A 22330-nucleotide genomic window follows, 5' to 3' on the forward strand; every position below is an offset into this window, starting at 1 on the left:
TTTTGTTTTCAGAGTCAAGGTCAGACTCAAACCTCACAGCTTGACCCATGGTCACTTCATGGACACATCCAGCAGCAGCCACAGGAAGAAGTCAATCAGCAAGATGGCATGCACAGATACCACAATCTAAGCTCTTTTGTTACCCCATGGACACCCATGGACTATAGCTTTAGTAGCAATAACACAGATGTGGTTTGTCATTGTCTTTTTCTAGACAAGGATGGGATCTAAAGGATGGGAGACCACGAGGACCTAAGATTTATTTATTTATTATCTTACTTGCTTAGTTATACCAGCTTTAACAGATCCACAACCAAGAACATAAATGACTGGCTAGATAATGCAGCCTAAATGGGCATCAATTAAGATAGGAAAAAAATTGAGAATAACTGGTATCCCAATGCTACTAAAAGCAAATTCAAAAGGAGACTTTTTTTTGAAGGATTAGTTAAGGAATTTATTCAGTCTGTTTAAATGAAATGTATTTCTGGCATTGGTGGAAAGAACGTCAGGGAATTAATATGTTATTTTCACCTCTTGTGTATCAAAAAGGCAAAGAGAAGGACAATATTTTAACTCTATTTCTTTGAAATATCTAATGCAGAAAAGCTCTTTTCCATAAATTAAGTTTTAGAACTTAAATGTATGTCTTGAGAATAATTGTCAGTGTTTTTGAAAATATTAGTGGCATTGTATAGTGAGTTTTGTTAGCATAATGGAAACAATGGAATGGAATCACAAGGAGAAACTTTGCTGCCAAATAATTGGTCAGTAATCTGGTATGGCACACTTAAGTTAATAATTGCCAAGTTAGGTTTGGGGTAAGAGATGATAATCTAATTATTGGCCTTGATATTGGGGTACCTGACAGTAATTCCTGACAGTTTGGAGATAGTGTGAGAATGTCTTTAAAAGTTCTACTAGTATATATAACTGTATACTGTATTTGGTATACTGTATACTGTATTCTGCTAGTATATATATACCTGTACACTCAGGATTGTTTCTAATAGGATTCTACTCAAGCTCATCACTAGTTTTCCTTGCTTTGTTTATATTTTAGTTAGTCTGGATATCCAAATTCAAGTCTGTATTTCAGCTTTGCATGATGGTAGATGTCTTGCTCCTGTTCTTCAGCATTTTCTATAGCTGTGGATCCCATTCACTTCCTTGGCTTTTTTTCAGAATAAACCATTAAGCTTTGCTTTCTGTGAGCAGTGATCTAGTATGGATTGCCTGTTTATTTTAGAATAACCTCTAAGTACACTATGTATTTAGCATAATATATAGATGGACTTTTAAGGTGATGTCATTTTGAAAACAAATGCACTTTCCATTATAACCCTCTTCTTGACAAACTCATCAGTATGACACAGGGTGAAACTGTTAGCCCTTCTTCCTAAATTCTGTTTTCCTGACCTCCTTTACATTTATCTCTCATGGCTGAAATTGTTGCCGGGTGGTGGAGTTCTTAATAACATGGGGAATGTGAAACTGAAGAAGTTCAGTGCTGAATATTAGTATCTGCTGTCTTTTGAAAGGGAAAGAGATATTGAAAGTGATAGTTTTCTTCTTATCATTACATGTCTTGCTTATTTTTCTAATTTAGTTTTCAACCTTTCAGTGGCATTGGGAAACATAATAAATAACAAATTGTTTTTGACTGATGTAATAATCTTGAATAACTATTGGAACTATTGAATCTGGCTGGACTTTGATCAGAGAGGAAATTCTTACTTCTCTGTCCTTGTAAGTCTGTGAGATGTTCCATATCAAAAGCATTGACATCTGCAACCCTTCCTCAGAAGCCATCTTGGAATGGCTGTCGTTATCTGCAGGCACAGTTTCAGAAGCCAGGAGACTCATAGCATCATCCAGTTATTGTTTGCGAGACAAAGCCTATCCTCATTACTGCTATAGCAGCACAATGGTTGGATGATGCTACAAGACACTATCATTCATAGTGAGCAAATTACCAAAGCTGGCTGCAAATCAGCATTATGGGTTCATTGTTGCCTCGTCCACAGTTGCTTTTTAGTTGATTTTTAAAAGGCATGATTTGCTGCTGTGCAGGGGGTGTGGCAAAGCTGTTCCTATGCCTCTTAGAGGCCTCAGGAAAATGGTGACTTGGTGCTATGGAAGCTTTGCAGCAGTGCAGAGGAAGACAAATCTAGGAACCAGCAGAGAAACAGAAATCACCCTGAGAACCTCAGTGAAGTGACTTCTACCACTACATATCACTGAAGTAAACAATATTGCCTGTGCAGTACCAAGCACTTCCTAAAAATAACCACCTTGCACCTTTCTCTCCAGTGATAATGAGATTACCTTTTATCTGGATCCCGTCGTGGTCCCCATATATTATACAAGGCAATATAACTATTTTATTCTGAATTGTTGATTAAAATCTTTTAAGCTTGCCAGTTTTAAGTAGCATGCCAAATGGAAAAAAAGTCTAAATAATAGCACGGTAACATGTTTGCTTGGGCTAAAGAGAACATCGTGCATGTATTTAAGTCCTATTGGAATCGACTGAAAAATTTATGAATATGGCTGGGTTGTAGTTGACAAATTAAGTGATGATTTAATATGTGATAAATGTACTTAGGGGCCACATTGGCTCTCCTGTAAGCTGAATAACTAGTACATTTTATATAAGAGAGTTAATAGCATTTGTCTTTTTTTAATGTTCAGCCAGTGAATTTTCTTAATAATTAATTGTGTATTAATTCATTTTTAAACAAATGTATTGAATTAAATGGTAGAAAAGTCAGAAACTGTGTAGGTTAGATAGATGAGCTGTCTTCATAAAGGCTATGTGGGAAACCAGAAACAAGTAAAAGAGATCATTTGTTCCCTTAGTGAGGTTTTCTTGGCTATTCATGACATGAGCCACAAGATTTCCTCAGACTTCTTTCGGTCAGGAAAGAGATACCACCTCTGAGTTTTGGGAGTTTCTGCTCTTGGATCAGGTGAACAGTTTTATTTAGCTTTGGGACTGCATGTGTTGTGAAATATTTAACTGACCTTGTGCTTGACCCTCATTTTCCATCAGAATGATTCATCTTTGTCCCTGACTTCCAAAATCTACAAAGTTTGTACCAAAGTATATAAATTGCAATCAGGGGTTATCTCTGTATTCCATAAATTTTTCAGATATCCTCATTACTATTGGAAAGAATAAAATGTAATATAACAGGAAGCAAAGCTTACACAGAGTGATCCTGTGTAGGTTAACTCTGATGCCTCACTGTATGCACTGGGGTCAGTCTTGGATTGTAATTATTATACTGCATTGGTTCATGCCCCTAATACGAACAGAAAGAAAAGGTTTGCCTTAGTGTAATTCCTGCCAAAAATCATCCTCATCTAAGGAGCTATTTGGCATAGCAGTTGTAATAAATGTACTGATTATACTGTAATATCACATTATTACTTGTGCAGCATATTAGAATCTGGACAAATTTCTACAGGACTGTGTAGCTGGCACTGGGGCACAGCCTTTATTTCCCCTGAAAACTGATGAGTTTCAGATTCAGAAGGACTACAAAACATTTCTTAGATTGCTCTATTGTCTCAGTATAGACCATAGTGGTAACAGCATGGCAAAAGAGATCTTTTCTTATAGGAATGAATAATGGGAAATACTCTAATGGCAGCAAAAAAATGAAATAATCTGTATTACAGGTCAGAGGACCTTTGAGTACTACTGAGTTTTTTCCTTTGCAGAAAACTGAGGGGTTCAAAAACAAATACACACCTGGGAAAACCTGCACAATTCCCCCAACTGCTTATTTTGGCTTTAATCATCAAACCATAAAATAGGTTTGCAGAAAGAGGATAGGACTCCAGATCTGAAGAGAGTAGTAGATTCCAGACAGTTTTTAATTCCTTAGAAAAATATACTTTGGAAAGAGACATTTCACTGTAATGGAACTTGTCTGTCTAATCTTGTAGTAAATCAATGCTAAGATAACTGCTTAGGGACCTTTTCGTGTGCCCCAAATTTGAGTCTTCAAATTACAAGATGCTCTAGGAGCAGGGTCAAGGCAATACCGATCATCCATCCTTCTAGTCAAGAGCAGAGCTATGCATCTTAGTCTTCCCTCCCTTTCTACTCTCCAAGTGGAGATTACAATACCCATTAAGTCCACATATCAAAGGAAAGGAGTATGATTTCTGCTTCTGTTTTTTTCCTCCATGTATTCACCTGAATTTTAACTCAGTAATGCCTGTGCTTTTAAACATTATGTAGAATGGGCACAAGGAAAGAGTAGGCTCAGTGGAAGTGATCCAGTTGTGCTTGTACACACACACATACACCCTGGCACGCAGTGCATGCACAGTCCTAGTTAGTGACTAATAGAGCTATTAACACATTTGCTTTGGGGACTAGGCATAATATGACCTAATAAATTGAGCCATGTTCTAGAAATGTAGCCCTACTTATCTACAGCTTATTTTCTTGAAAACGTTCCATACTGTTTTAAAAGCTGGCACATCAACATTGATCCTTATCAAGAGAGAAAATTTAGTGGTATTATTTTTCTTGATTGGATTTAATTCTTATGAAGCTGATTATGGTTTCCCAGGTTATCAGACCATTTTCATTTGATGTATGGCTCTATGTTCACAAACTCTCCCTGGAAATACATATTAATTAAATCCTCATTAATTGCTTATTACTGCATACTGATTGATTGCCACAAAAGCTAGACATATTAATTATAATGAACCAACTGTCAAAAAATTATGTAAGATAAAAAGTATAATGTCTCAAGAAATGAATTAATTAAGCCAATGAAGTGCAGTGTTTCTGCATTTGTCCAAGTGATAAATTTGAGCTGATAGGGGATAGGAGGGAATAATTCATTGAGACTAAATTTTGCTGCAATTTGAGGGATCTGTGACCTTAGTGATAGTCTTATATTTTTGTTTTAAAACATATTTTAGCTTAAAAATACTTAAAAATGTTAAATATTTTAATTAAAATACAGAGTTCAATTTTAGCTGAAATGGACATTCTTATCAGTTTAATTTTTACATATATATATATATATATATAGAGAGAGAGAGAGAGAGAGAGAGAGAGAGGGAAAGTGTTATTGCTTTATGCCATTACAGTTTCTTATGCTTCAAAAGTTGCTTTGAATATTTAGTTGTAAAAGTCTGAGATTATAAACAACACACATAATGTATTGGTGTAGTGTTAAGGAATCAGTTTGGTCTAGTGGTTAAGGCATCAGGCTAGAAACTGGGAGACTGTGAGTTCTAGTCTCACCTTGGGCACAAAGCCAGCTGGGTGACCTTGGACCAGTCACTCCCTCTCAGCTCTAGGAAGGAGGCAATGGCAAACCACTTCTGAAAAACCTTGCCAAGAAAACTGCAGGCAGTCACCAAACATCAAAAATTCACTCGAAGGCACCTAATAATAATAATAAGTTAGGTTAAAAAAGTAGGTTAAATATCATTTGGAATGCCAATTTCGCGATGTTTTCTTGGCAGCCTATAGTGGGGTGGTTTGCTATTGTCTTCCCCAATCGTCACCTTCCCCAGCAAGCTGGCTACTCATTTCACTGACCTCGGAAGGATGGAAGGATGAGTTGACCTGACCTGGCTAACTGAGAATCCAGCTTCCGCTGGGACTGAACTCAGGTTGTGGGGAGAGTTTTGGTTGCAATTCTGCTGCCTACCACTCTGTGCCACACGAGGCTGTTTATTTATACATATTTATACATATCTTCTGACATTTCACAAATGAAAATAGAAAATGCTTGTAAGATTCTAATTCTCATGGAAAGAGATCTGAATTGTAAAGAAAATCACTGTTAGCAATGTACAGTAATATAAACTTAAATAAATGGTTACTAAGAGCATGATACTGGGAAACTGAATGATCAGAAACAAAATTCAGAAAATATCTTCTTTCCCTGTTAAAGAATATTTAAAACTTTTTGGAGTGCATTCTTAAATTCAGTGGCTACTTTTAAAGTAGTGTGTAATATGGCAGGCTATGTGGATACTCTTGGCCCCAGAGAATAGATTCGACCCCTACTCTAGCTTTTCCCAGCCTTATGTTCTCAGATGGGTTGGAGTACAGTCCCCATCTTCACATGGGAGTATTGCTGGCTGATGACAGGGAGTCCAGTGCATTTGGAGATTAAGAGTTTGAGGAAGGCTGGCCTAGGCTGTTCCTTTGTCACATCCATGCAGTCCCTGGATCCTTATTGCAGCTGTAGCTTGGCAATCTCTTTAGAAGTCCCCAGATCTTGAAGTAAATCTGTTTTTATGTCTATTCAGTACCTGAACTTTGTATCTTTATATTTTGAGTAGCCACTTTCTCATATCCCTTCTTTCTTTCTTCCTTCCTTCTTTCCTTCCTTTTCATCCACAGAACTGTGGAGAAGGGACCAAAACAAGAATAAAAATGTTGAGCCTAATTTTAGAGACTTGTGGTTCCATTTTTATTTTCAGCAAGCACAGTATATACTTAGCATTTTCTGTGTTCCTAAATACTCCAGATGTCTGTCTTCAGCATCCTATCCTTGTTTTTGGAGCTTGAACTATAATCCTTTCTGGAATGCACTAGTGTACTGTTGCAATGTTATAATTAAGGTCTGTGTGTTTGTCAAGTCATGATTTCCTGGGGAAAAAAAAGCCACAACCATGAGTTTGAGGGTTTCTAAAAAATGTAGGTCCTACTTTAGCAACTCATCACTGAACAAAACAAGGGTCATGGGAACCTGCCTGAAAGGAACACAGATCATTGGTTCATTTATCTCAGTATCATCTACATTGACTGGCAGCAGTTCTTTGGGGGTTCAAAAAGGCAACTTTCCCAGCCTGACTCTTAAGATCCTGGCATCAAACTATAGACCCTTCTGATTGCAATAGTGTTCTACCATTGAGCTACAGTCCAAACCCAGAAAATTCTTTCCAACATTGTCTTTGGATTATCTTTTATGAGATTTGATGCCAGGCCTTATTACAGGCAAATTAAAAATCATTCTGCCCTAGATAAGGTGCATTCACAATGTGTTTTGCATTTGATCTCTGTGGATTAGATACATAAAATGCAAAGCTGGTTAGTATTAAAAAGATCACAATTTTGAGTTGAGCATGACTTGCAGTGACTTTGTAGATTTGTCTTTCTTCACAGTGGTATGGAAGGTTTGCTGTTGACTTTTCTAAGATGGCTCTTCAACTTTGCAGCGTACCATCCTGATAATCCCTGACAGTTTTTCAGCTGGTATTAACCAGGCTTGACCCTCCTTAACTTCTGAGCCACAACAAGATCAACCATGTGCTGCCAAAGATGTTCTAAATGTTTTATATCAGAACAAAGTAGGACCATTTCAAGCAGCGTTATTTTTTAGTCTTCTCCTGAAGACAAAAAAAGTTTGTTTTGTGGCTTCCAAGTATCGTTCTTGTTTTTTTTTCATTCTTTCAAATTTATCTACAAAAGACATATTCTAGGACAAAGCAGCACAATAAGCAGCCTGTGTCTCAGTAAGAAGTTGTTCTGGATCTCAATTCTGCTTTTGTAGAAAGAGGTCCAGGTAGAAGCCTGGTGGCACAGTCCAAGTACTAGATGTGCCTTCACAAGTTTGTGAAGGATTTACTGTATAATGCAATTCAGGTTGTAGTAAATGCAGATTACTACAATTACAATTACTACACAATGTGACAAGGTTAGTCTGATGGTTGATGTTGAACTGTCAAGGTACATTTAAAAATGCACTGATTCCATATTGCTTTGGACTGTTCTGTTGAGCTTTAGTTGGTGTGTGTGCATTTTGTGTATGCTGATGTACCCTGTCCTTGTAATCATAATGTTATTAATGCAGTTAATCAGTACCAGCAGACTCTCCCTTTTTTGCAGCCAGCAACCACATCAGCAAAGAGAAACACAGTTACTTCTACTGAGCTTGTGACTGGTAGGCAGCTATAAACAAACACATTTTTACAACATGATACATTTCTAAATCTATTGCTTGAACTTGCTAAGTAGAGATGGTAGAACCTATAGAAAAAAAGGCTAAAGGAGTGTTTAAAAATAATTGAAAACATTTCTAAAAACCTTGTAGGAATAGGAAGAAGGACAACTTGTGCTTGCCTATATGGTTCATATATTGTTAGGCCAGAGAGGTGCTAATTGAAAAGAATGTTGAGTTTAGCTCTTTGTTCTGATAATCAGATTTTATTTAAAGAAAGAAAAATTGGGGAAAGTAACAGATTTTAACTAACTGATTTTTCAGCTGCTTTTACCTTCCCTTAAGCAATTACAGCAGAGATATAGAGATGTTATATTTCAACTGCTCACATGGGGATTGTTGCTTTCAAAAAATGTTGTAATAATAATCCATTTGACTAATTTTTCTGCAAATTGTGTAATCAATAACAGCTATTCTAGTGGCCTTGGGGTGAAAAAAAAAGGGAACAAGGGGGCATTGTTTGGAGTGTGCATTAATTCCTAGGTCTAGATACTATAAATGTTTTGATTGATTTTCTAGTCAAACCTGGAGAATTTTAACAGTTTTGCCCCATCAAGATGTTGGGGTTAAGGTTTTACCTCCCAAAGAGGAAGAAAGTGGGCTCTGTTACTTAGAGTCCGGCAATAAACCCTGAAGATGGGGTCTGACCTGAATTGGCCCTCTTGTGAATAAATTATAAACTGTAACAAATATGTCCTAATTTAGTGTTTTCTTCAAAAGTTGTACATTTAGCTTCTAATGTACAAGAATGCACATCATGCACTCAAGATGCAAATCTTACTAAACAATCCTTTTCATCCCCTTTGGTTTCCTTGGTTTCTGTATCAGTTTCTACCTTCTTTTTTGCCCTTTTTTTCTGTGGCCATTTTCCTCCTGTGAATATGGCAACCCACGGTTTCTTGAAAATGTATGGACTCATAGATGCAATCGATGCTTGTCAATAACTTTCCATGGTGTCATAACCATATGGAACAACAGTGAATGCCAAAAATAACTTTTCCTCTCAAATAAAAATGGCATCAAGAAGGCAATTCTGAAGCAGTGCAAATATCTTCAAAGTTCACATCCAGAATTACTGAAAGAAAGAGAGGTGATGTTGATTCAGGGGACTCAGTTTGAGAGGAAGTTTTGGCTTAATCCCAGTAAATACTGTAGCATTGCCCCCGCCCCCCATTCTTGATATGATAAGATCACAGACAAAGTATTTTAGCTCTGAATTTCATAGGTAGGATTTGTTTTCTCCTTCATAAATTAAATGAAGGAAGTTTAATTTGTGAAAGAAGCTGAAGGGTATGAAAACCTAGAGTGAAACTATAACCGCCTGTAGGCTAGAAAAGTGGCAGGAGCTAGAAATAGCAAGTAAGATTAGAGGTAACACTTTACCACAAATATATAGTTAGTCAGTTTCAAAATAGTTCTTTTTCTAAAAGAAAAGAATCCTGTAGGAGTATTTAGCTTTTAGTGTAGGATATACTTCAATTTAACAGGATATGATCGTTGTTTACTCTTAGGATGACAGTGTATCTATTTAGGCTTAGATCCTAAACTGATGATGTCTTTCCTAAATGCACTGAAGATCTAACTGTACCTTTGCCAGGTGATCTGGAGTGTAGGACAGGTTCTTCCCTTCCCCCATTATTTTCCTGCTCCTTCCAATTGATCCTTAACTAAATCCAAATTCAAAGAAAAATGCAATTTCAAGTAGAGAAATAGTAACTGAGGAAAAGACACTAATCTATTCTTATAGTGAATAGGATTGCTTTTGAGAAGTAGTGGAAAAGTAGAAACTGGCTAGATTATGAGGGGAGAGACACTGGAGAGATAAGCAGAGAGAATGGAAAACTACAGGAAGATGAATTATCGGACTCCGGATGCCTGTGTTTACAGTGTAACTGTCAAGAGGAAGATGAAGGAGGACAGGGAGTTGAATTATGGGACCCTAAATGCCTGTGCTAGAGTAGTGTACGTGACAGACCAAGCAGCCCTAACCAAGGGGCTATGACCCTAGCTAATTAACATCTTAAAAAACACACCCCTAGAATAGCATTTATGGGGAACATGAAACATACTAAGGAATATTATGGGATAGCATGTAGCATGTAAAGCTACTGCACAGATGCTAGAAGAAGTAACCAATTAGGAGCTTTATAGACTAGGTTGTGATAACCACTGTAAAACTGTATAAAAGTGATAACCACTGTGGTAACTGTAAAACTGTATAAAAGTGCTGTTTGCTGTATGTTCAGTACTTCTCTGCCCTCAAGAGAGAGGAGTCCTCCTTTTCTTCCAGACGTTTTGAATAAAATGAGCTTGATTCTCCTGCTTTGCGTGGTGATTGGCTTATTGCGCCAGGTGAACAGACAAACTGCAATTTGTGGGCAACAATTATTATTGATTACACATATCTCATGGCCAGGGAACATGGGTTTTTCCATGATATCCTTATAACACACCTGTGAAGTAAACAGGAGTGAGAGAAAGTAGACCAGAATCAGCCAGTGAACTTTCTGCTGGAAAAGGAGTTTATATCTGGATCTTCCCACTCCCACTTCATCATTCTACATGATCTACTATATTTCACTGTTTCTTATACTGTAATTCTTGCCTGCAGTCACATGTTCTTCATATAGATTAGTTTCAAATTTGGTTGAATAGCTACTTGGTCTGATGGTCTTGTGCCAGTCAGGTTTTGCTGTTTGCTTTCTGTCAAACTATATATATATATGTAAGGGACGCGGTGGCGCTGCGGGTTAAACTGCTGAGCTGTCGATCGGAAGGTCGGTGGTTCGAAACCGCGCGGCGGGGTGAGCTCCCGTTGTTAATCCCAGCTCCTGCTCACCTAGCAGTTCGAAAACATGCAAATGTGAGTAGATCAATAGGTACCGCTTCGGCGGGAAGGTAACGGCGTTCCGAGTCGTCATGCTGGCCACATGACCCGGAAGTGTCTATGACAACGCCGGCTCCAAGGCTTAGAAACGGAGATGAGCACCGCCCCCTAGAGTCGGACTCGACTGGACTTTACATCAAGGGAAACCTTTACCTTTACCTTATATATATATATAAAATCCCTTCCTCAACCTTGGGTCCTCTACCAGAGGCCGGGGGTTTGAGGGTTCTGCACAGTATCTTAGCTGTTCCTAGCATTGCACTCTTCTGGACAGTCAGCTCTGATGTTGTTTCTGGGATCTGTTGGAGCCACTCTCCCAGCTTAGGAGTCACAGCCCCAAGTGATCCTACCACCACTGGGACCACTTTGGCCTTCACTTTCCACATCCTCTCTAGTTCTTCCTTCAGGACCTGGTACTTCTCCAGCTTCTCATACTCCTTCTTCCTGATGTTGCTGTCACTTGACACTGCTACATCTATCACCACTGCTGTCTTCTGGTCCTTGTCTACTACCATGATGTCTAGTTGATTGGCCAGTACCTGCCTGTCCATCTGGATCTGGAAGTCCCACAGAACCTTAGCCCTGTTATTCTCCACGACCTTCTGTGGAATCTCCCATCTGGACTTGGGTCTAGCCCATATGCTGTACAGATGTCCCTGTACACAATGATAGTTACTTGGTTGTGCCATTTAGTGTATGCTATTCCTGCCTGCTTCTTACATCCTGCCACTATGTGTTGGACTGTCTCTGAGGCCTCTCTGTACAGTCTGCCCTTTGGGTCCTGTTTAATGTGGGGAACTTCTGCTTCTGTGGTTCTCGTGCTTAATGCCTGTTCTTGTGCTGCTATGATCAGTGCCTCAGGATTTCCCAATGTCAGCCACCTCAGCTGTCTGTCAGTGCTGCATCCCATGCAGGGTATTGTCTTGCCGTGGCACTTCCTCTGCTTGATCTTCCTTCCATTTATGCCACTGCCTAGTAGCATTCCATCAATTCCAGGTTCTCCTGTCTCATCCATGTATGGTTTGTTCCAGTAGCCCACTTATCATCAGGTTGTCCGGGTTCCCCAATATCTGGCACAGACCTTGTTAATCTGGGCAATGTCTGAGCTGGCATGACTCTCTTAGTTCATGTCACTCTCATATTTGAGCTAGGCAGGTGAAGCTTTAGGGAGTCTTTGCCCAAGCACCCCTACTGGTAAGTTAGGTACCAGCCAGAATTTGAACCCCAGTCTCCCACATCAAACGGTGGTGTAGATGTGGAGTCAGCTACACATGTCTCTTTGCTTTTAACATTTATGGCAGGATTAGGTGAGTTAGGTGAATTAAAAGCCCTTTAAAGAATTTGGACAGCTTAAGAGAGAGGGCATGAACATCTTGAACCTGCACTGGAGTACACAGATGTCTAATGAGACAAATTATGGCATTTCAGTACTTTGGATTTCACTTCACCACCGACTTTGGCACCTGCTGTTTCCATTTCCTGTTTCCAGCTATGCGTAAATCCTGGCTTGAGTCAACCTGGCTGGAGTGTGTTGTAGCTAATAGGGTCAAAATAACCCCCCACCCCACCCCTGGAACTTTTAGAATGGTTTCAGGGAAATGAAGCTGGGAGCTAAAGAAAGTGAGCAAGATGATTGACTTTTATGTTTCTTTCAAAATATGTAATATCCCTGTGTGTAGTCATTTTATTTGACTTAAAAGAATGGGGGAGAAAAACTCAGTGTTCCTGAGGCACAGTTTTAGCTTTGCCAGATCAAGCCCTGCATTTCTAGAGTGGCCATACATTAGGGTTAATTACAGGTAACCTGATATACTTCCTTTGGTATTTCAATCATTTAGGAAAGGGAAAAAAAACACTTTGATGTTATTTCCCTATTTATGTTTCAAAACAACAATAACAACCAACAATAACAACCAATTTCTTCCTTCCTTTATTTTCTCACTATTGTGTACATGTTCATTCTGTTTTCAAATGTGTGGATTAAATATCATCTGAGATTTCTCCTTTAAGGAAATGTTATGTAATTAGAATTCTTGATTCTGGCTTAATCATTTGTGCAATAAATGCAATCTATGATACAGTATAAGAAACTGAGCAATATCCTATTATTATCTAGATAGAATAATCATGGAAGAAATGATAAGCAAATGAAGCTCTTCCCAAAAGTTCTCAATTCAATTAACAACATCATTGCTTTCTCACCAATAAAATAAAACATGAAAATGTATCTGATGTGATATAATTGTTGCTGGCTCTACTAGGATTCTGAATAGGAGTATTGTGCAATGAAGATTGTATCAGAGTTTCCATTTTTGTTCAAGAGTAAGAGAGAGCTATTCAGCCTGTGTCTTCAGTGTTTCATATCCCTTCTAATGTGAAGGGAAGACATTCTAGAACAGAGTATAACATTCACTGAAACTCCAACATCTCTCACCATGTGCAGTTTAACTTTTTCTGAGTCCCTCAGTCAAAAATGTCCATGGCAGCCAATCTAACTTACACATTTGTTCCCAAGAATTCAGGCATCTTACCTACACTGTGACATTCTGATTTGTTTTCTAATAACAATAAACATCTTGGAAAAAAATGTTCTATTCTTTCACAGCTCTCCTTGAAAAACCTCTCAGCAAAAGGAGAGACAGTGATGCTGTACAGAAGGCCAAGATACTTTATTCTTCATGTATGAATGACAGTGAGTAACTATTTCTGTACTTTTGGCAACTGTATGGTACACAAATTGTTAGTCTCTATTGGGAGAAGAAAGATATAGTAAAATTAATTCAAACCAATCTAGAAGATCCTAATATGTATGGGCAGTGAATTCCATACTTTAGATATGTGCAATGGTGCATTTTTTCTGATTGCACCTCAATCTATTCAATATTACTATCATTTAAATAACTATATATTGCCACAGGCTGTTACAGATATTTGTGTATGAAACATGTACATCTAAGGGATATGTAATCTTTAATGTAGGCCTTTATAGTTTATTGCCCACTTGTTACACCGGATGGTGTCAATGACAAATGTATCTTAACACACCAGGTGTCATGAGTACTGATGGCGAGCAGGAGGGGGCCTCGATCCAGGGTGGAAAATGCATGCGTGGTACTGAGGAATTAAGCAGCCATTCAAAGAGACACAGATCAGACCCACCTTAACTTTGGGGTTATCTGTCTGGGTTTTTCCCACGCTTCTTCAGTTCGTTAGGATTCTGTTTAATGTAGCAGTAATAAACACTAGAGACCTACTCCTCGTCTCAGCGTGATTTCTGACTGTTAGGACACCAGGAAATACAAGATTGATTGGTGACTGACAATAGTATTTTCAGAAGGGGAATTGAGTAGTAAGACTGAGATAGGGTTTTTGAATAAGTGGTTTATTATAAAAGCATACTAGGTTCATCGCCACATTAAGATAGAATTAGCAATTATTTAATTAACTCTTTAGAGGGTTCAAAAAGAAAGAATGAAGGATTATGATTCTGGGGAAGAAGAACTAATATCAAATAATGAGGTATTAGAATAATGAAGGATGTTAAATCAAATTTTAAAATTTTAACAACTTCACTGAATCCTCCATTTCATGTAATATACTCCATTCACTCAGCCTGGCAACCCTCTGTTAGGGCTGAGACTATTGATAGCCAGCTCGTACATTCAATACCACATTTGTCAAGAAAAAAGATGTCTTCCTACATGTAGTCCATGATTATCAGTTCCCAAACTGTGTAAACATTAGAAGTTGCTATCATCTTTCCCTCATACAGAACTGTTAGAAAAGTACTACAGAATGCACAGATTTTTACGAAATTGGTTCTCAGTGGAACTTTTAACTTTGAAAGGAATATTTAATTGCCTTTGATTTTAATTATGAGAAACTTGAATATGCAGCAACATCCTACATAGTGGTGGGCAGCCTGTATTTCAAAGGTTTATGAAACATAAATGCAGAGAGAGTCATCACCTCTAGCTGACAAAGGAATGGAAATGCCTTTCATTCACCTACTGACCAGAAAAAGGGAGGAGTAGAAGCACTTGTTGCCTTCAGACTCAGAGAGAGAGAGGGGAGGGAGACAGTGTCAGAAAAAGCTAGTGAAGCAAGAATGAATGGTTCCCAGACTAGAGAAAATCTTTGTGTCAACATAGATCAGGTGCCACAAGGCCCTCCAAGTATATTTTGACTCAAAGGTGAGAAGATAAACCCTAGAATTTAAAGTCAAGAAAATAGACCTACACATAGGCTTTGTAGGCAGTTGTGTTTGTATATGGTTTCATTCTTGTTAGCAAAAGAAGACAAATATAGCTGAGTTGTGTCTGAGTCTTCTGACCAATCAGTAAATCAATTCCAAAATAAGGGCTGAAGTCTGACACCCATGATTTGGGGATTATGCTACTGTTGATGCCACCTAAAATTTCATTTCACTTTTTTGTATTCACATCACCTTACTAATTCCTATTCATATTCAAAGGTCTTTTTGACAAATATTATTACCGAAGAGGTATTCCCTCATCCAGAACTGTGCATCTAATTGAATATGGGAACCACTCTAGGAAACCTAGAAATTGCAAACAAGACAGTCCTTAGTAAAGGAGCAGTACAAGCCATTTTGCAGCTTAAAATAGAGATAGATTACCTCCCCCTCTGCAGTGGTCAGAATTAATAAAGGTTCTAGTAGTGCCATACAGAAGTGCCATGATCTGGTATCTGCTGACCAGGCAGTGGACCACCTGGCCATACATCATATTGAGTCAAAAACCTGGATGATTTGTATTTGTTCTCAAGGATCCCACTGACTTAACAGCAGTCAGGGCCTAAATAGACAGATAGCAAGAGAGATTTTCTGCTATCTGTGCCAAGACAAGCTATTCAAAGTGGCTCATTTTTAGCCTAGACCTATGATTCCAGCTGACATTTCACTTGTTGTAGAGAAATACACAGAATGATAGGGAAGCATGCTTTTGTTGCCAACGATATATAGACAGACCATAGGTACTTTTGAAGTGGATTGTTTGCAAGTTGCCTTATGTTGACTGAATTTTTTCATTCTCCCAGATAAGATAGAGAAAGCTGATGCAAAACCACTTCTAAACATGCTGAAACATTCGCCATTCCGCTGGCCTGTGCTGGAATCAAACATTGGGCCTGAAGGTCTGTGGTCAGAAAGGAAGTTCAGCATGCTCCAGACCCTTGCTACTCTTCGTGGTCAATACAGCAATTCTGTTTTCATCCGATTATATGTGGCTTCAGATGATAAGTCTTCTAATGAGCACATCATAAAGGTATGGTCAAGGAAGCCATGCAGGTTGTATTTAAGTTTTCAATTAATTTCATTCTATTATTTAGTATTCTATCCTTAACCTGGAGCAGGAGATCCTGGCAATTGGACTACAACAATGTGCTCTAAATGGGGCTGCCTTTAAAGACCACCTGGAAGCTATAGATGGTGCAAAATGCAGTGGCCTGCTTGCTGGCAAACAAGAACCACAATAGCCATGTAACAGCCATGCTTCATTGGTTGAAATGCAATTCAAAGTGCTAGTTTTAACCAAGCCTGTATTGATTGGCTGCTAGGTACTTTCAGGTTCACCTTTTCCATATGAAATTGAATGATCTGACGTATGCTCCCTGACAAAATCTGTTAATGGCCCCAATTACAAAGTGGTCGGGGACAGGGTCCTTGTGTATCACAGCCAATACCTTTTCATTGTGGCCCTTGATTTATGTAACAGTCTCCCCTTGAGGTCAAATCAGTGCCCACCCTAATGCTCTTCTTCACACTAGTAAAAACAGCATTTCCAGAAAGCATTTGGGATGATGACTGTATGCCATCGCTAGGCCTGTAACATATTATTATTATATTGTTGTCTTAATTATAATACTGTATAGGAGTCCATGAAGATTACAGTGGTATATAAATGATAGAAACAAACAGACAAACTTATAGATAATAAGCACATCAAAGATGTATTATCTAGTTAGTTAGTTATTCAGTTTATATATAAATTTATATAAAGGTACAATAAAGGAAGCCATGCAGGTAGGATGTAAGCTTTTGGTTAGCCATCTAGCATTCCATATATAACAAGGAAAATGGAAAGCAATTTTGTGATACATATGGGCATGAGCTAGAGGGCCTGAAGCTGTGTCTTAATTTTTGAGTTCATTTATTTTAAAATCAAATGAAATTATTTATTTGTACCCCAAGGAATTCCTTCCTTAACTACATACTGTAGGCAAGAAAGCATAGCATATTTTAAGTCTGTATTTAACTCATATTTATCCACCCTTCAGCTAATTTTGTTAACAGGAATTATAAACTTTTACATCTGTGTTCAACAACATCATGACATCTGGTTATTAGTATGTATATATGTAAATGACTAAAAGTTAGACAATATATGTAATAGTATTCCCAAAGGCATTCTACAGTCATTTCTAATTTGATTTTCAGCAGTCTGCTTTACAGAAAGTACACTGCTATATTCTGCTTAATTTTTGAAGTTGGTCCTTAGATTAGATTGCCGTGAGACATCTTTGGGATAAAGCAAAAAATTATTGTAAAATTAGAACTCCTCAGTGTCTACATATTGATTTTGTCAAATATGCAGAATATCCAGTGTTAATATAATCCTCCTTTGATTTTTTTTTAAAAGACTTTTGTGAATCCTTTTTATGTATTTTCCCCCCCTTAACTTATAATACTGCATTCCACGTTGGCATTGCAACCCTAATGCAAATCTACTCACTAAGATCTTTGGGTTTATTTCTGAAGTGTGGCTTAGAACTGCACTCCAAATTGTCTTTTCGTAAATCTAATGTATAGTAATTCTTATTTTATTTATATCTTTTAAATAGTTAGACCAAGCGTCTCTGACTCTGTCAGCCCGGGAAGACTACCTGGACAATACCACAGAAGCTAAATCTGTGAGTATTATTTCCTCTGTCACCTCATAGCTCATAGTACATTCAGGACTTTTTCCCAGCCTTTCCCAGCCTATGTGGAATTACAACTCCCAAAAGCTAGCTGAATTCTGGGAGTTAAAACCAAGCACACCTGCAAGACATCAAGTTGGGAAGCTAAGTGTTAATTCTTCTATAGTCTGTATACTGTATAGAGTATATACAGAGGATAAAGATTATATCTCTGCTAAAATTTTGCATAAACCGTATGAAAGGAAAGCTGAAAGAAAATCTTAATTACATGAGAATATATATACCTTGTCACTTACTATCTATAATTACAGATCATTCCCAACATAGCAGGTAAATATGGGGGAAGGTAAAAAGAGGAATATAGAGAGTGAATATTTGAGCATACAGTATTCAAACATATTCTCACTCTGCACAATAAACATGACCAATATTAACCCATGTCAGTTACTTATTATCAGTAGAACCCTGCCCTGTTCCATGACCCTATTCCTTTTCAGTCTTGACCATTATTTGCAACACAATCTTCTTTGTTAATTTATGAGTTGGAACCAAGGATGTCTTGTGGGGTAAAATTTTGTAATCATTCATATATTACACAAGAGTTGATAGTTCTGTTCTTGTGTTTAGTTTTCTGAATATGAGGACAAATATTTCTTGATAACATGGAAAAAGAAAGGAAGTGCAGATGAATACCATGTCCCTGGTTCCTCAATATGCTTTGAAAACCAAACTTTTGAAGAAGGCTAGTGATCGACTTTCTCAGTGTATACTGATTAATGCACCTGGGAACGCTAATTAATGTTTCTGATGATGTTAATGCTAATTCTGGTAGCAAGATTTACACAAACCCATTAAATAATATCAAACACAATACTGTTATTGAAATTAAAAATGAAAATAAGTAAATAATGTGCTATTTTAAACTGTTCAGTATAAAATAAGGTAAGAAGTGTTATCTGGTTTAATTGCTTTGAGCTATTCTCCATTTGGCTCTAATGATGTCTGAATTCTTATCCCACTGTAGTACAGAGATGCCTTGTTCCAGTTCATGGTTGATACTGCAGTCCTTTTGGGTGCCAACGCTTCACATGCAGAGTTGGACATGAAGTCAGTGCTTAAATTAGAAATCAAAATTGCTGAGGTTAGTGCCCTTCTAAATATACAGTAGATTTCAGCTGCACTTGTGGTAGTATTCAGAAGAGCCCTGGATTTATATCTCCATTCAACATTGTTGTTCCCCAGAGTTCTAATTCAGTGACAAGACAGTGTGTATTCTTAACACTGGTTGCTAGTTGCCTCTTCTGCATCTGTTATTCTCTTCCATCTGTCTTTAGAAGAACATTTGAAGATTGTGCTTCTTTTGAATCACAGTTCTTTGGAGCCAAATAATGTGAACTACATTTAATAACCTTTGGACACTTTGGGAGAAAAACACTCTAGTTTTTTTATTTTTCAGGCTTTATTGTAATTTTAGGTTGGCATGCACAGGTGGACTTTCAGTGTTATTTAATCATATGCTCTAGTCCATTTTTAATGCCCTGGGTTTTTAATTCTATTGATACCAGTATGATTCAGTAAGTTCTTAAGACGAACAGAAACATTAAATTCAAATTTAGTATCCCTAGCCTATATTAGGGAGGAAGGATCTCTGATGATAATCAATTGTGATATTTAATGCATATTGAGTGTGTAATGGTATATTGCATGCACCCCCTAATATGTGGAACACAATAATATTTTGGCTTGCAAGATAGTTTCTAAATAAGAGCCCTTAGATCTTAGCTTGCACAGACATGGGTGTTCACAGAAAGGAGGCAAATGGGGGAAGTATGGAAATGTACATCATGTGATTGCAATGCAATTTTTGTGTATTTTATACTTGTGTTGCAAAGTCACACATAATCACTCAGAGTTGGAGCTAGTATCATGATGCAAGATGACTTTGACAGAGATATGCAGGAACCATTAGCTAGGCAGAAGTATTTTTTAAGTCCAGAACAAGATAACATTCAAAAATGTCTCAGACAGATGCCTCCCTCATTCACTGAACTGTAAGAAGGAGGAGGTACAGCACAGTCACACTTGCAAGGTTCTGTTATTATAGCTAATCTTAATAAAATAATTTTAGCCTTCCTGTGGAATTGATTTCCTGGTGTGGTCTACCTGGTGAGGGTGACAGGAACAGCGTGACAGGGCCCTTTCCCGGTAAGGTTTAGAAAGTCACTAAAAGAAATAAATATGGTGTATAAATAGTTTATTCTAAATTGGGACACAATGTATTTCGAGGGCAAATCTCTTACTCAGGGGACTGAAGTTATAAAAATAACACCTTTACAATATATATTGTATATAGTGGATTTAATTTGTCCACCAAAGTATAATATTCATAAAGTATAAGTGCATAATGTATAAATGCACGTGACACACATGAGCAACCAGTATGAAATAGGGAGGGCTCCACAGAAAAAAACTGTATACCCAAGGTACAAAGCAGGGGAAAACAGGATGGAATCTTAGAAACTGATGCAAAACTTAAATAAAACAAAGAAAAAACTGATTAACCAAGTAGAACAAACTTAGAAGTATAAAAATATATCAGGAAGCAAGGCCCAAATGAATTAAATACAGTTTAACAAAATGAAAAGTAACCATTCATGTTCTGACCAAACTTTTTGCAATAACTTCTTGCAGGGATATGGGATGTTTAAGCTATTTATGGATAAATGTATAAGGATTTTCAGTATAGAACTGGCAATTACTGTGTCAGAGTTCAGGATAATTGTGTTTTATAGAGAAGGAGTGAATTGTTGCAAGTTATACATAAAAAGCAAAAAACTAGAGCAAGCATAAATTATATTCATTATGCCATAGGGAGGAAAAATAGTAGTAAAGTAACTGTGAGAATGTTAAAAATGGAAAGATTCTAGGTAAAATATGGTTATAATTTACTTAAGGAGCGGCTTTGTGATTTCTTTTTAATGTGTATGAGAATTCTGCATCTATGTCTGATAAGTGGAAAAATGGCTCATTGTTCTCCTCTTCAAAGAGAAAACTAGCAAGATTAGATGCAAAATTTAAAGGGAATTTATTTGTTAAGTGTGCCTGGGAAAGTCTGGCAGATTTCTGATTAAAAGACTATGAGGGGTGACAATAAGTAAAATTTAAGAACTTTAATAAATCTGTACAGTCCAGATTTTTGCTGTTTAGCAGGACATTGAGAAATATATTTGTTGATTTAAAGAAAGTGTGTGATGAAGTGCATGTAATTAATTATGGAATGTTTTGTGTGAATATGATGTGAAAATCGGTTACTAAGGGTGATAAAATTAGTGGTATATAATGAAGTGGGGCACTCTTGGACTGCAAGAAGATCAAACCAGTCCATACTCTAGGAAATAAAGCCAGACTGCTCACTTGAGGGAATGATATTAAAGGCAAAACTGAAATACTTTGGCCACATAATGAGAAGACAGGACACCCTGGAGAAGATGCTGATGCTAGGGAGAATGGAAGGCAAAAGGAAGAGGGGCCGACCAAGGGCAAGGTGGATGGATGATATTCTAGAGGTGACGGACTCGTCCCTGGGGGAGCTGGGGGTGCTGACGACCGACAGGAAGCTCTGGCGTGGCTGGTCCATGAAGTCACGAAGAGTCGGAAGCGACTGAACGAATAAACAACAACATATAATGAAGTAAAGTCACTGAAAAAAATTAAATGTTTATTGAATGGTTCAGCTCTGAACAGGGAGTTAGACAAGGATATGTGATGTGCCTTTTTTTGTTTAAGCTATTTATAGATAAATGTATATGGATTTTCAATATGGAACTGACCATTACTATGTCAGAGTTCAGGTAATTGTGTTTTACAGGGAATTAATGAATGGTTGCAAGTTATTTGCAATAGCAAAAATACTAGAAGAGGCATAAATTTTATTCATTATAATATATAGAGGAAAAGTCTTAGAATCTTAACACAGAAAAGTGGGTTTTTTTTGTTTCTGTAGTTTTTTGCTGAAGTTATAAAATAATTCTTTCTCTTGACATCAGCAGGTTTGTTATGTATCATTTGTTATCTCAGTGAAGGAAATTTGAAAAGATCTGTTGGTGTTAACAGAGTCAGAGTGGATTTCTCAGCGAAATAATATTTATTTACATTTATCTTTGCAGATAATGATTCCACATGAGAATCGAACCAGTGAATCTATGTACAACAAAATGAACATATCAGAACTCAGCACCATGATCCCACAGGTTGGAAAACAACTTTGATAATGCATGATTGGACTGGATATTTACCTTTCCAAACTGAAAGCTGCTTTAGATGTGCATAAGGTGCAATTTAAATTAAAATAGTTAAAGATATATTCACAATTACCTTAAATACAACTATGTTTTTATCAAAGGTTCAAAATATTTGCAATGTGCAGTGAACTTCAGCTTTGCACTCAGGTGAAAAATTGTAAATTATTCAGCTTTTTGTTTTAGTAAGAGCCAAAAACTAAACATTTATG

The 22330-nt window shown here is 37.4% G+C and overlaps 1 protein-coding gene across 1 annotated transcript in view; it reads left to right on the plus strand.

Annotated features, from left to right (window-relative positions):
* PHEX (phosphate regulating endopeptidase X-linked) overlaps positions 1 to 22330 on the plus strand; it is a 96526-nt gene that overhangs the window by 13190 nt on the left and 61006 nt on the right. The window contains exons 4-8 of the mRNA XM_063305176.1: positions 13487 to 13573; positions 15940 to 16166; positions 17743 to 17811; positions 18845 to 18961; positions 21987 to 22070. Of these exons, the coding sequence (XP_063161246.1) occupies positions 13487 to 13573; positions 15940 to 16166; positions 17743 to 17811; positions 18845 to 18961; positions 21987 to 22070 (584 nt within the window). The remainder of the gene's footprint in view (positions 1 to 13486; positions 13574 to 15939; positions 16167 to 17742; positions 17812 to 18844; positions 18962 to 21986; positions 22071 to 22330) is intronic.

The sequence above is a fragment of the Candoia aspera genome, chromosome 5, assembly GCF_035149785.1.
Source record: "Candoia aspera isolate rCanAsp1 chromosome 5, rCanAsp1.hap2, whole genome shotgun sequence".
Classification (NCBI taxonomy): Eukaryota; Metazoa; Chordata; class Lepidosauria; order Squamata; family Boidae; genus Candoia; species Candoia aspera.